Source organism: Leishmania mexicana, chromosome 16 (assembly GCF_000234665.1).
Source record: "Leishmania mexicana MHOM/GT/2001/U1103 complete genome, chromosome 16".
Lineage (NCBI taxonomy): Eukaryota > Euglenozoa > Kinetoplastea > Trypanosomatida > Trypanosomatidae > Leishmania > Leishmania mexicana.
In genome coordinates, this window is record NC_018320.1 from 452,626 (window position 1) to 464,678 (window position 12,053).

General features: G+C 63.8%; 3 protein-coding genes across 3 annotated transcripts; all 3 read right to left on the reverse strand.

The window, feature by feature from the left end:
* Positions 1–600: 600 nt before the first annotated feature.
* On the reverse strand, positions 601–4,905 carry LMXM_16_1190 (conserved hypothetical protein; the record flags this gene model as incomplete). Its single annotated transcript, XM_003873758.1, has 1 exon — positions 601–4,905. The coding sequence occupies one exon, from the start codon at positions 4,903–4,905 to the stop codon at positions 601–603; it is 4,305 nt and encodes a 1,434-aa protein (XP_003873807.1).
* Positions 4,906–6,346: 1,441 nt separating this feature from the next.
* Positions 6,347–7,432, reverse strand: LMXM_16_1200 (putative PPIase; the record flags this gene model as incomplete). Its single annotated transcript, XM_003873759.1, has 1 exon — positions 6,347–7,432. One exon carries the CDS (start codon positions 7,430–7,432, stop codon positions 6,347–6,349), a length of 1,086 nt encoding a protein of 361 aa, XP_003873808.1.
* An 878-nt stretch (positions 7,433–8,310) lies between these two features.
* Positions 8,311–12,039, reverse strand: LMXM_16_1210 (conserved hypothetical protein; the record flags this gene model as incomplete). Its single annotated transcript, XM_003873760.1, has 1 exon — positions 8,311–12,039. The coding sequence occupies one exon, from the start codon at positions 12,037–12,039 to the stop codon at positions 8,311–8,313; it is 3,729 nt and encodes a 1,242-aa protein (XP_003873809.1).
* Between the last annotated feature and the right edge of the window lie 14 nt (positions 12,040–12,053).

Here is a 12,053-nt window from a genome sequence, read left to right on the forward strand (position 1 = left end):
CCAAAAAAGAGCGGCGGCTCGCAGCGTGCATCGGGGGTGGAGGGTGGGTGGATGGCGGGAGAGGGAGACAGTATGTGTGTGTGTGAGAGGCGAGCTGCCCCAACTATGAGCCCATCGACTTTGACCCAGACCTGGTCGTAAACTCTGCCTTGCCGCGGTGAGGATGCCGCACATCAGCCTCTCATCCCCCGCCGCTAAGCTGCCTTCCTCCGCGCCCTCCTCCCATCAGCTCTTTCGAGTCCATTTTTCTTTGGGGAGTTGGGGGCGGGTCTTCGTTGCTTGTTCGCTTGGCGGACAACGACCTGCTCACTCTCAGGCACAGACGTCTACATGGGCGCACAAAGACATACGGCATGCCTCCCCCCGCTTGACTGAGAAAAAGGGGGCCGGGGTGGGGTGGATGGGTGGGTCAGCGGTGGGAGCGGGAGCGAGAGCGAGGGACCCGATATTAGAGGCGCTGCGTCTCTCCTCTCACGACGCCGACCGCACAACAAACATAGGCGAAGCGCACAAAAGGCGGAGGCGGGCGAGGGAAGCAACTCCCCTTTCGCCGTCTTTCCTCCTCCCCTCTGCTGTGTCGTCGCCGGCGTGGCGCCTTAGCTACCCCGTCGGAGACGGTGGCTCGTCGTTGGACATGACTGGCTCGGTCACGACGCAGAGGATGTCGTTGGCCTCCAGCGTTGTGTGCGGCGGGGATGGGTCACTGCATTGCAAGCGCGTCTGCAGCAGTGACTGTGCCGACTCATCATCGGCTCGCTGCTCCTCGTAGCTGCGCAGTGGCGGCGGTGGCGGCAGGGTGGAGGCGTAGCGGCGATCCGGAGCACCACTGCTACCCTCGTGGCTGTGCGCGGCTGTCACCACCGTGGGCGTGCTCGCATAGGTCAGCTTGTGATTTACCGCACCGCCTTGCGCATTCTCCGCGGCGGCCGCCACGGGCATGAACGTCGCCACAACAGCCGTTTTCTGCTGCCTAGTGTTGTCCGGCACGACTCTGGAAAGATCGGTTGTCAACACGGTGGCCGCCGTGCGCAGCCCGCTCTTCACGCTTGGCGGCACCGCGGCAGAGACCTGAGTTGGCGATACATCATGGCCGTCCATCAGCTGCGTGTGCATTGGGTGGAGCGCATCGCCCCTGCCTTGATTGGAGTCGTCGCCGTCGTTGCTGTCGAGATCCGCCATGTCACCGTACCTGTACTCGCTGACGTACTCATCGTCCATGTCGAGGTCCCTATACACACCTGCATCCTCCTCAAACCATGTCATCTCACGGTCCCAGTACCGCTCCACCACGAAGTCCGTGTTCTTCATCGCTCGAAGCTCAGCCGCAGCGTTGATGACCGCAAGCCGCTGGTGCTTCGGCTGGTAGCGCATGGTCAGCCCCGGCTTACGAGGCAGCAGGTGGCTCAGGAAGGGGTTCCGCGTGGCGTCGAAGAGAACCTGCTGCAGTGTGACGTTCTCGTAGCGGTCGAGGGCACCCTCTTCCTGCACGACGCTGTTGCGAGTGTTGGGGCTGCCTCGCTGCTCAGCTACGTCGTCTTCGCTCTCGTACGGGTCTTCGGAGCCGGCATACAAGTGAGAGGGGGAGGCGTCGGTGGCCGCAACGCCAGCCGGTGGGTTAGCCGACAAGGATGGGGGTGTTGCGTGAGGGTTCGTGCCTGCGTTGCCACCGGACACCTCTGCGGCGCGCTTGGACGGGAAAGCCCGTAGTGGCGTTGTCACTGTCGGCGCCGACGTCGCCTGCTGGACCGCGTGCTGGCTATAGAAGTGATGGGCGTTCCGCGCAAAGTGTCGCGCGTTCGCCAGCGACGCCGTCCACTTGCGGGTCTGCAAGTAGACGTAAATTGTCAGTCCCACTCCTGTGCCCAGCGCCAGCGAGCACATGACGACGCCGCCCCTGTGGGCGCGGAGGGTCATGAGGAGCACGCCGCACGTCTCGGAAAAGCAGTACAACCACATGACGCAGCGGATGACCTGCGCCGCCACGCCAAAGTCGGTGCAGTCGTGCGCTGGGGACAGGGTGGGGCGATAGCGGTCGCACTGCTTTGCGCGTTGACTCCAGTAGCGCACAAGAAAGTAGCAGACGACGAGGAGGCCAAGCAGCGGCGCTGTCATGTGGAAGAGAAGCCCCATGGAAAGCACCATCAAGTCGAAGCTGAGCAGCCGCGGGAACTCGAACTCGCAGGGGAGAAAGAGGGCGTCGTAGTTGCGCTGGATGTGCGCCCGCCCGCGGAGGAGCAGCACCTTCAGAATTCCTACGGGGTCAAGCAGGTCAACCCACGTGGAGAGGCACGTGGCGGTGATGACCTTGGCGTAGAAGTAGCCGTTGCTGGGCGAGATGCAGGAGACGAAGAAGTTGATGATCGCGTCATGGTCGGGCTTGGCGAGCAGGTCTGCGAGGCGGCTCACAGCGCCTTGGAAGGCGGCCTGGAAGATGACAGCCGTGACGACCATGAAGACGTACTGCATGTAGAGCTGACCGCCGTCGCACTCGGCGCGGTTGAAGGCGCCCATCGCGCGGACCAGGAAACGGATAATATGCGGCAGGGCAATGTTGAGGAGGGCGAGCGCGCCGACGGGCAGGTAGGCATTGATCAACGACCGCATCCACTTCGGCAGTTCGGAGTACTTTCGCAGCACCGCTATGCTTGAAATCTCTGACAGCTGCTCCAGCGAGCCCAGGATACTGATCGGGATGGACCAGGTCAGGAGGAGGAGGACGTAGAGCAGAAAGATGAAGACGAAGCGCAACCAGAGCGCGCAGCGGCCGGCGGTGAGGCTGCTCTGGAAGATGCGGCCCGGCGGCCCGGCAATGGTGGCGGTCAAAGATGAGAAGAGGCCGCCAAAGCGAGCTGTGAAGAGCTGCATGAACTCGTGCGCACACAGCGAGTTCTTGAAGACGACAAAGGCGGCGCCGGCGACTTGCTGCTGCGGCACCCGCTCCAGTGCCATGTTCATGTTGCGCACACAGCGGAAGAAGACAGCCTCGTAGTACGGCACGGCCGGCATCTTGTCGCAGCAGGATGGAAACGGGGCGCGCATCATCAGCACGGCCTCCCTCCTGTCGTCTGCATGGCTGTTGTGCCGCGCTGCCACGTCTTCAAAGATGACGTCATTGCTGCTCACCACCACGCTTGCCGTTCGCCCTGGAGGGAACCGAGCACCGCGGAGGCTGCGGCGGCCTCGCCACATCGTGGCAGATGCCCGTGTCGCATGCCGCAGCCTCTGGCGACGCTGCAGCGCCTTCTCGTCTGCGATGGCTTCCTGCAAGTTGGCCATGGCCGCCTCCGTTTCGGCGATGATTTCAAGCGTTCCGAGCGGCGGTTCACGTGTGATCAAAATCTGCTCCACGTTCTCCGGCTCCGTGAAGGTGGCGTCGGATCGGCGAACCACGTAGTAGTGCATGCCAGCGGTGGAGAAGAGGCAGTTTAGCCCCGGGAAGTCGCACACAAGGTAGCTGGCCTCACTGTCACTCTCCACATCAAAGCCGTTGGTGTTGTCGCGCCGCGCCGGTGAATTGCCCGTGCCCCCGCCACGCCGCCGGTGGGCTCCGATGCTGGGGCTTGTTGCTGCCGCCGTCGCCGCCAGCGAGTCCGACGCGGAGGGGGATGGCGACGCATGCGGGAAGTAGACGGAGAGCCGAAGAAATGCCTCCCGAAATGCGCGGTCGGTGCAGACGTTGGTCGCGTCGAGCCCGCGAACGCACACGACACGGTAGCCGAGCGCGTGGCGCATCTGGTTCGCCATCACGGCCTCCGCATACTTCCCCACTTTCTTAAGGTACAGGAGAGTGAGGAAGACGAGAACTACGCAGAAGCAGAGGTTCAGCACCCCCACCCACATCCACCGCTGGCTGCGTGGGCTGATGTTCAGAACCGTCAAGTCGTAGAGGCCGTGCAGCGCCACTACGCCGCACCCGAGGCCGTCGCCGCGGTAGTAGCAGTACGGCTTGCGCAGCTCGCACCCCACCGTGTCGTTGTCTTGGCTTTTGCAGTCGTGGATGTCGCGCTGGATGAGAGTGCGCTCCATGTAATTATCTTTCTGAGCGATCACCATGATCCACACAGTGAAGAGTTCGCCGAGGAACATGAGGGAGAAGAAGAACTTCAGGGTGAAGAGATAGACGGCGACGAGGGGGTCGACGGCGGTCTTGGGCAACGCCTGCAAGGACGCCGTCGCGCCGTCAGAGGTGCCGGGTAAGCTCGTCTGATCCCATGACTCTTCCAGGGCGCCGTAAGAACGCAGTGAGGGTCTGTGTCGGGGGGAGAAGTCCGGGGAGCCCGCTGCAGGTGAGGCTCCGTCTTGGCCGTAGCCCTCTGACCCCGGTTGAGCAGCGCGACTTCCGTTTCGGCGGCGATGCGCGGGGTAGGGCGGCACCTGCAGTGGTACGAAGGACCGATCGCTCGTCTGCCGCGTCGGTAGCGTGGGAGTCTCGTAGTGCACCGGCGAGAGGGCGCTGCATTTCCGGTCGCGCAGCGACGGCTCCTCGATGCTGATCCAGTCTTGCCACGTTGGCCGAATGAAGAAGGTGGATAGGTACGGTAGGCTGATGCCAAGCCGCTTGCGTCGCGTGACGGCGTGGCCATGGCGACCGTGCGGGCGTACTGTGTGCTCTGCGAAGATGACTTCCGTGAGCGGCGAGGACGGCGGCGATACATTGGGCACGCCTCCCTGCGCCACACGCCGCGCCGCCGCGACGGCTGTCGCAGAGGCAGCTCTAGTGAGCGGCGTTGGCTCTACGGTATGGTTCGGTCGATAGAACCGCTTGATCCACAGGATGGGGGTGTAGCTGAGGAATGCCATGCACCCACCAAGCACGGCGAGCAGGATGCCGCCGGCGATGAACGATAGGTAGATGCCCTGGTCATCGTACTTGGCATTGGGGGGGAGGGGGCTGGGGGTGCTCATGGTGGCAAGCTAAGGACGTTGGCTTGCGTTGCCCGGGGACGGCGCGCTCACGCGACGGACGAGTACACCACACACACACACACAGACGGACGGACGGGCGGACGGACACGGGTGATTACATGGGGGTGTCGATACGCAAAGTCCGGGGAGGTGTGGGTGTGTGTTAGGACGACGAGGAAGCACACGCGTATCGAGGAAGCGGGGTAGGGAGGTAACAGCTGCGCCAGATGAAGGGGACAAGCGGATGTGCGATGCGGCCAACACAACTTGTGACGGTGATGGGGTGTATGGGCAGAGGTTGGCAGGCAGGCAGGGGGTGGTGGTGGTGGTGGTCCCGAGCTGGACCGGGTGTGTCGACGTAAGGAGAGAGAGATAGAAAGTAAAGCCAGGCTGCAGATACCTGTACTGTAGGGCGCGTGTGTGCGTGGATGCTTACGTGTGCGCGCTTGTGAGGACGGGGAGAATGATGGATGAGGAGGCGTGTGCACGGAGAGGGCGTCTCCGCCAGCGCCAAGGCCCACTCCACACGCCCACGCACGCGACTGTGGGGGATTCCAGCAGGAAAACCCAGCAGGAGAGGCACAAGGGCGACACGGATGACGGCGACACGAGTACCGATGAGGAGACACACACACACACAGCTACAGGCACAGAGAAGGCGACGAGCGGTGCGTCGCTGCGGTTCGGCAGAAGGCGGTAGAGATTCTGCAAGACCGTGATGACGGTGCGGGAGGGGGAGGGGGAGGAGTTGTGAGTAGCCCAAGGCCCTTCAGGCACGCAGAGGCAGAGAGGGAAGTAGGCATGGGCGGAGTTGCCGACGTATGCCGTCGCACACGCGTACACACACACACACACACCTACCCTACCGCCGCGACTCGAGAGGGTGGCGAAGTAAGGTGGTGGGTGGGTGGGGGCACTCCTGCTGCTGCTGACTTGAGGACACTCCCTAACAACGCGAGAGAGAGGGTGCGTGTGTGCCTGGGCTGTTGCCGAGAGGCTGCCTGTGCTCTTTTCGTTGGTTCTCCTGGTTTTGGGGTTGGATACATGGTGGACGGCTGTGCGCGATGATGATGCCGCCGCCGCCGCCGGTGCTGGCGTGTGCTCTCTCGCTCTCGCTCTATCCGTGAGCGTAAGCCAGATCACGCAGAGGATCGACTCGATGTCCGTGGCAACTCCATGCCAACGCGACCCTCGCGCTGGGGTGAGCAGGCCCATCCATGAGCGCAGACACACAGACGAGCAAACGCTCACCGGGGGGGGGGCAAAGGGTGCTCCACCGCTGCGCAACTGTACATGTCCTCGCTGCATGCAGAGCGTGAGAGGAGGAGGCGGGATGGGTGGTGGGGGTGGGGGAGACAACGAACAGGCGAAAAGGCGGCATGCACGAAGGATAGGAGACACGGGGTCCACCCGACATGGTCGCTGCTGCGGTTGCCTCTCCTCACAGCTGATACGTTACATGCTTCGCATGCGTCTTGGCTGCCTCCGACGCCGCCGTCATTTTTCCCTTCAGGGAGCTCTTCAGTGGTTGCGCAGGGGAGATCGAGGGGGACACCGCGGCTGCAGCGGCTCCGCACGGGGACAGGGCCGCAATCACACCGGTGCCATCCGCGACTTGGTGATGCTGCAGCTGCTCACGGTGATGTACGTCCAGCTCTGCAGGCGCTTCTTCGACGGTCGCGGACCGCGTGTCGGCTGCAGGAGACGACAGCGCCGTCTCCGTCTCTGATACCGCCATCGATGCCTGGGATACTGCAGCGGGCGACGGCACTGCCGACATCATCGTCGGCGCCTCTCCTTCGCCACAGTCCACTACTACCGCATACTTGGACGGATGCCCCTCGATGTTGCCAAATGGGGCGACGAGTGCTATGAAGGCGTCAAGGCCGCGCACGACACGACCGATGCAGCAGTGACGGCCGTTGAAGGCGCGCTCATGCGCTGCCGAGGTGGTGATGAAGAACTGCGACCCGTTCGAGTTGGGGCCGTTGTTCGCCATGGAAACAAGACCAACTTCGTTATGGCGTCGCATCTTGAACTCATCCAGCAGCCACGTGCGTCCAGCGCTGCTGTAGCTGTTCGTGCCGCCAGGCTTCACACGCATGGTGATGTCACCCCCCTGGGCGCAGTAAGAGGGGATGATCTTGTGGAAATATGTGCCACAGTAGCTAGGGGTGAGGCCTTGGTAGCAGTACACCTGCCCCTGCCGCGTTGACGACTGCCCGTTGCAGAGGCGGCGGAAATTTGCGCACAGCTGCGGGCACTCGTCATCGAAGAGCTCGATCTGAAGAAACAGGCTTGTTTCCTCGGGGGTGCCGGCGCCAGCGGTAGAGGCGAGCAGGTCCTGGCGGCCCTGCACCTGCGTGCCGGCCAGCGATGGGACGACCGGGAACTGCGTGAAGACCGCCAGCTTCATCCAGCACAAGGTGCGGGCCGGCCGTGTGATGTGGCTCACGTAGCAGGTACCCGAAAGTGCCGAGCCGGGGGTCACAGTGCCCCCAAGGCGTCGCGTCGACAGGTGGTTCATCACGCACGTTGCCACGCTGCAGATGTACCCGTGAGCTTCGTGTGGCCGGTGACGAACAGTGAGAGGGCGGGGGCGCACCAACGAAGCGGTACGTGCGAGCAGCTAGGCAAACAGAAAAGGCAGCGGCGCTGCAAGGCGCAGGACAGAGAAGCGGAAGGGATACGGGCAGCGAGAGCAGCATCCGAATACTCAGACATGTGGTGGGGGTGGGGTGAGGGGGTGAGGGGGCTACGAAGAGAGGCTGAACAGACAAGAGAGGTGGATGCCGGGAGAAGGCGGGTGTGTGGAGCAGCTGCCCCCATCAGGCAGGCGCGTCTGCCTCGGCCCTTTCCAGGGAGCAGTCGAGGCACAGACTCCCACCACGCGCCCTCGCCCCCGCCCCCCGAATGACAAGCGGCAGCCCCACCGGAATACCGGGCGAGCACCCGATCCTTGCGCATCTCCATTCTTTGTGAACATGCGTCTCTCCGTCGCCACACCCGCCTTCCCGACCATCTAACAACCTTCTGCCGCCGCCTCGTCTGCCACGGCTACAGAGCTGTCCGGCAACAAGCGAGGGAGAGAGAGCCCTTCCGATAGAGCGTTAGGCAGGAGCCTCGCATCCACGGCAGTGGTCAAGGAGGGTGAGGCGACGGGCCCTCCTCGAGGACTCCCATCACACACCCTCCTCCCTCGACTGCGGCAAGCCCGCCAGCTACTCCTCCTGGCGGGCGGTAACCCACTGCGGGTGTGGTTGTGTGTTGGCTGCTTATGCTCTGTGGAAAAAAAGGGGCCAAACGACAAAGCGCAGCACACGCCGGCGCACGCGCACATCGCTCCCGCAACTCCGCTGACTCAACGGATGGGCGTCCCCACCCGCCCCGCGTGCACTAACCTCCTCAGAAGGGACTTGTGAAGCGGACCTTCCGCTTCCGTGGTAACGTGATGCCTCGCGTGCTTTCCAAGAACGCCTTCATATTCGTGTGCATGACGGGCCGAGGTGGGTGCAGGGAGCCCGGCTGTGGCGCAGATGAGGCGGACGACGCACTGGCGGTCTCCTCGCTCGTCGACGGAGGCGGCAAAACCGCCTCCGTCGGCTTGACAACGGCGGCCTCCACCGCCGAGGCGCGCAGCGTGCCGTCAGAGAGAAATGGGGGTGTAATGATGAGCGGCTCCTTGCTCAGGTACTTGGCTACGTCTTCGAACGAGCATGCGTGGCGCACCCGGGGCTGGCCGCGTGGATACTGCACCAAGACATCCACCCCAAAAGAATGCAGGATGGACGCGGCGTGAAGGTAGCAGGCACGCTCAGCATCCTTACGCTTGAGCGACGTGCCGATGGCAATGGCGTACACGGGTCCCACTAATGGGTGCGGCGGCGATGATATGGCTGAGGCGTCAATCTTGTGCGACATCTCTGGTGGTGGCAGCGCAGCGTTACTGGGGATCGGCACCTGCAGGAAGCTGGTGTTGTGCAGGCTGTTCTGCCGTCCGTAGCCCCTGATGATGTTGTGTGGCAAGAGATTCATGGCAAACTGGGTGGCCCACGCCTGTGTCTCGGCGATGTTGTCTTCCACGACGGCGGCTGCGGGTCGGCTCGCGGTGCCCACGTCCCCGCCGCCGCCACTACGTACATCCGCACCTGTTGCCGGCGGGGTCTCGTTTCGCTGGCCGCTGCCGGTGGTGGCCGGGACGGCGTCGCCCGCGCCGGCCGCTGCTGCAGCACATTGTACAGCCCTCAACGCACCGCTCTTGCTCTGGATTCCGTGCTGCATGTTTCGATTGCGCAACAGTCCTGCCAGGAACGCCTGCAAGTAGTTCTGCACGGCCATGCGCACCTGATTGCCGATTTCGACGAGCACCTCCTCGGTGGCGCCACCGAAAAGGCAGTAGTCCACGGGAATGCGCAGGTGCATGGCGTGTAGCGTGTCGGCGATGTTGGGCAACAGGCGAATGTGCGAGCCCTCTACTACGTACGTCGGCAAGCGCAGCACACCGCCGTCCCTCGTCCCCGGTGACTTCTCTGCCGCGTCGGGCAAAGGCGGTGCCGGCAGCCCAGAGAAGCGCCGCGGCACCTGTGCGCGCATCAGCGACCCGTCGTTGGCAGGAGGGGTGCGCTGCAGTACCATGCCGAGTGCGGCACGACGCTGTAGGTACCGTCGCTCCCGCTCCGGGTCGACACACAGGGGGACGCCGAGAGTGCACAGCGTGTCGAGTGCGTGCAGGGAGCACACCTGCACGGCCATCTTGCGCGTCTTGCCAATGCCGAGACCACCCCGGATGCCGAACTGTCGCGGAACCGGCAGGACCGTTGTTGCCTGAAAGACATTGTCCATGTTGAACAACACAAACAGATGCGTAAAGCGGCTCTTTGCGATGTGCACCTGCCATTCTTGGAGCAGCTGCTCCGCTTCCTCGAGCAGCTCCGCCGGCGGGTTGATCTCCACCTCGTCTTCGGTCTGCGAGCTCAAGTGCTGCATGGCTACAATGATATGCTCCGAGTCTGACCAGCGGTGCCCCAGCTGTCGCCGCGCCTCCGGCCCCAGCCACACATCATCGGTCCCGATTTGGATCTTCAGCGGCAGCGGGAGCGCGTCGTGCGGGCTCGGTGGTGTGATAGCGCCAGTGAGGGGGTTCATGGCCCACCGGCCGTAGCCAGCCACCACCTCGGCATGCCGTGCCTGCCGCTGTGGGTCGGCCGGAAAGAGCGGATGTCCCAGTGCATCCAGCAGCAGCTCCGCGTGCATGGCGGCGAGGTGGATGGCCATCTGCTCCGTCTGCGCCTTCCCCTTCGCTGCAATGGTGAGACCTATAAGTCGCAGCTCCGCCTCTACCATGCGCTGCGGACTTCCCGTTGACCCAGAAGCAGAGCGCACCGTGAGATGCTCCTTGAGCGTTGTGTTGTGCTGGGCGTAGTAGTCAGTGATGCGCGCCTCGGCGCACGGGCCGTCGTACACGATGGGCAACACGAGCGCGTCATGCGGTGTGGGGGAGCAGCGCATATCGCGGTCATTCACCATCGACCACATGCCGTTTTCAGTGGGGTCAAACACCTGCCCTAGCGTGGCGGCGGCAGCAGCGCCATCGCTGCTCATGGCACCACCCTTTGGAGCTGCGCTGACGTTTCCCTGCGCCACGGCCGCCCCTTCCCACTGGCACATCCAGGGGTAGTAGACGCTGCTGGCGTACGCCCGCACTCGCTCGGCGTGCTCTTCATCCGTGTAGTGAAACACCAACTGTGCGTAGTCGTCAACAGGGTCGTGGCGGCGCAGCACAATCTTGGTCGAGTCAAAGCTCGTCGCCGCGCCGGCGGCGGAGGACGACGCGACACTCCCACCGGCGGTGGTGGGGCTGGCTGACGCCGAGTCGTCTTCTCCAACACCACTCCCTGCTGATTCCGCCGGCGGCGCCTGGTCAGCTGGCGGCACCGCCCGGGGTGCTGGCACTGTTGCTGCCGACGCTTCGCCTCGCTCAGCCATGAACCGAGGGGACTGCGAAGAGGCTGCCGCATCAGCAGCGGCGACTTCAGAGCCGGGTGCGTTTGACGACGCGTGCATGCGGGAGCGCAGCAGGCGCAGCGGGGGTGGAATAGGCGTCCCGAGCGGCTTGATGGGGTCGTCGGGGTAGGGGGCGTAGCGGCCCTCTTCCTTCCGCACGGTGTCCGCGTGCTTCTGCTGTGCTGTCCTCAGGCGGAAGAGCTGCACGCCGAGTGCGTCACACACGCGCTCGGCATGCATGGCAGCGAGCACCTCCGCTTCCTTCGCATCTTCTGCAACGCCTTCGGCCACGCGCGAGCCATGCGGCTCCGGCAGCGGCAGCCGACACGTCGCCGCGAAGAGTGTTGGCCCTGTCGCACTTCCGGTGACCGCCGCTGCCTGGGACGGCGTCATGGCACGCACGTGAAATACTGCCCCAGTACTGTGGCCCATGCGCCGCACAAAGTTGGCGATGCGCCCTCGCGCAAACGCGTCGGTTGTGTGAGCGTCGCAGTAGTCCTGCTGCTGCACGGCACCGGCCGGCACGCCGGTTTCCGTCTCACCGCTGCCGTATCCGCGGCCCCCAGAAGCTGAGGTGGCGTGAAGCTGTGCCGTGAAGAAGTCCGTCGCACTCACTTCGCGCTGCCACTGATGGTGATGACAGTGGGGATGCGGCACACGATGGTTTCTGTGACGTGGGAAAGGCGTTTCACTATGCACTTCTGCATGACGCACTGTAGCGGTCGTGGACGTCGTCGACGGGGGTTCCTCGCCACTCACCACCTCGATTTCTATCGCGTCAAGTGATATCATCTCCGGCTCTGCGGCGGCTGCGGTATTCGCCGCTTCTGCTGATGACGGCGGTTTCCACGACGAGGACGAGGACGCAGAGGAGCAGCACGTTCGATGGCTGACGAGTAGGGCATGACTTGAGACGCCACCGGCAGACGCGGTAAGGCCATGACCGTTGCTGCTCCTTCGGATGCGCGGTACAGCGGTGTTGCACGTGTGCTGCAGTGCCGTTTTCCACGATTCCATGAGAGGGGCACACCTACTGGAGTTTGTAGAGAGGGGCAGAGCACGCCACAGAGAACGCACGCGATGCGTCAACGGTGCCTGTGCCCTGACGGTCGCCACTGGCGGATGCTGCATGGAGACGTTGGGGC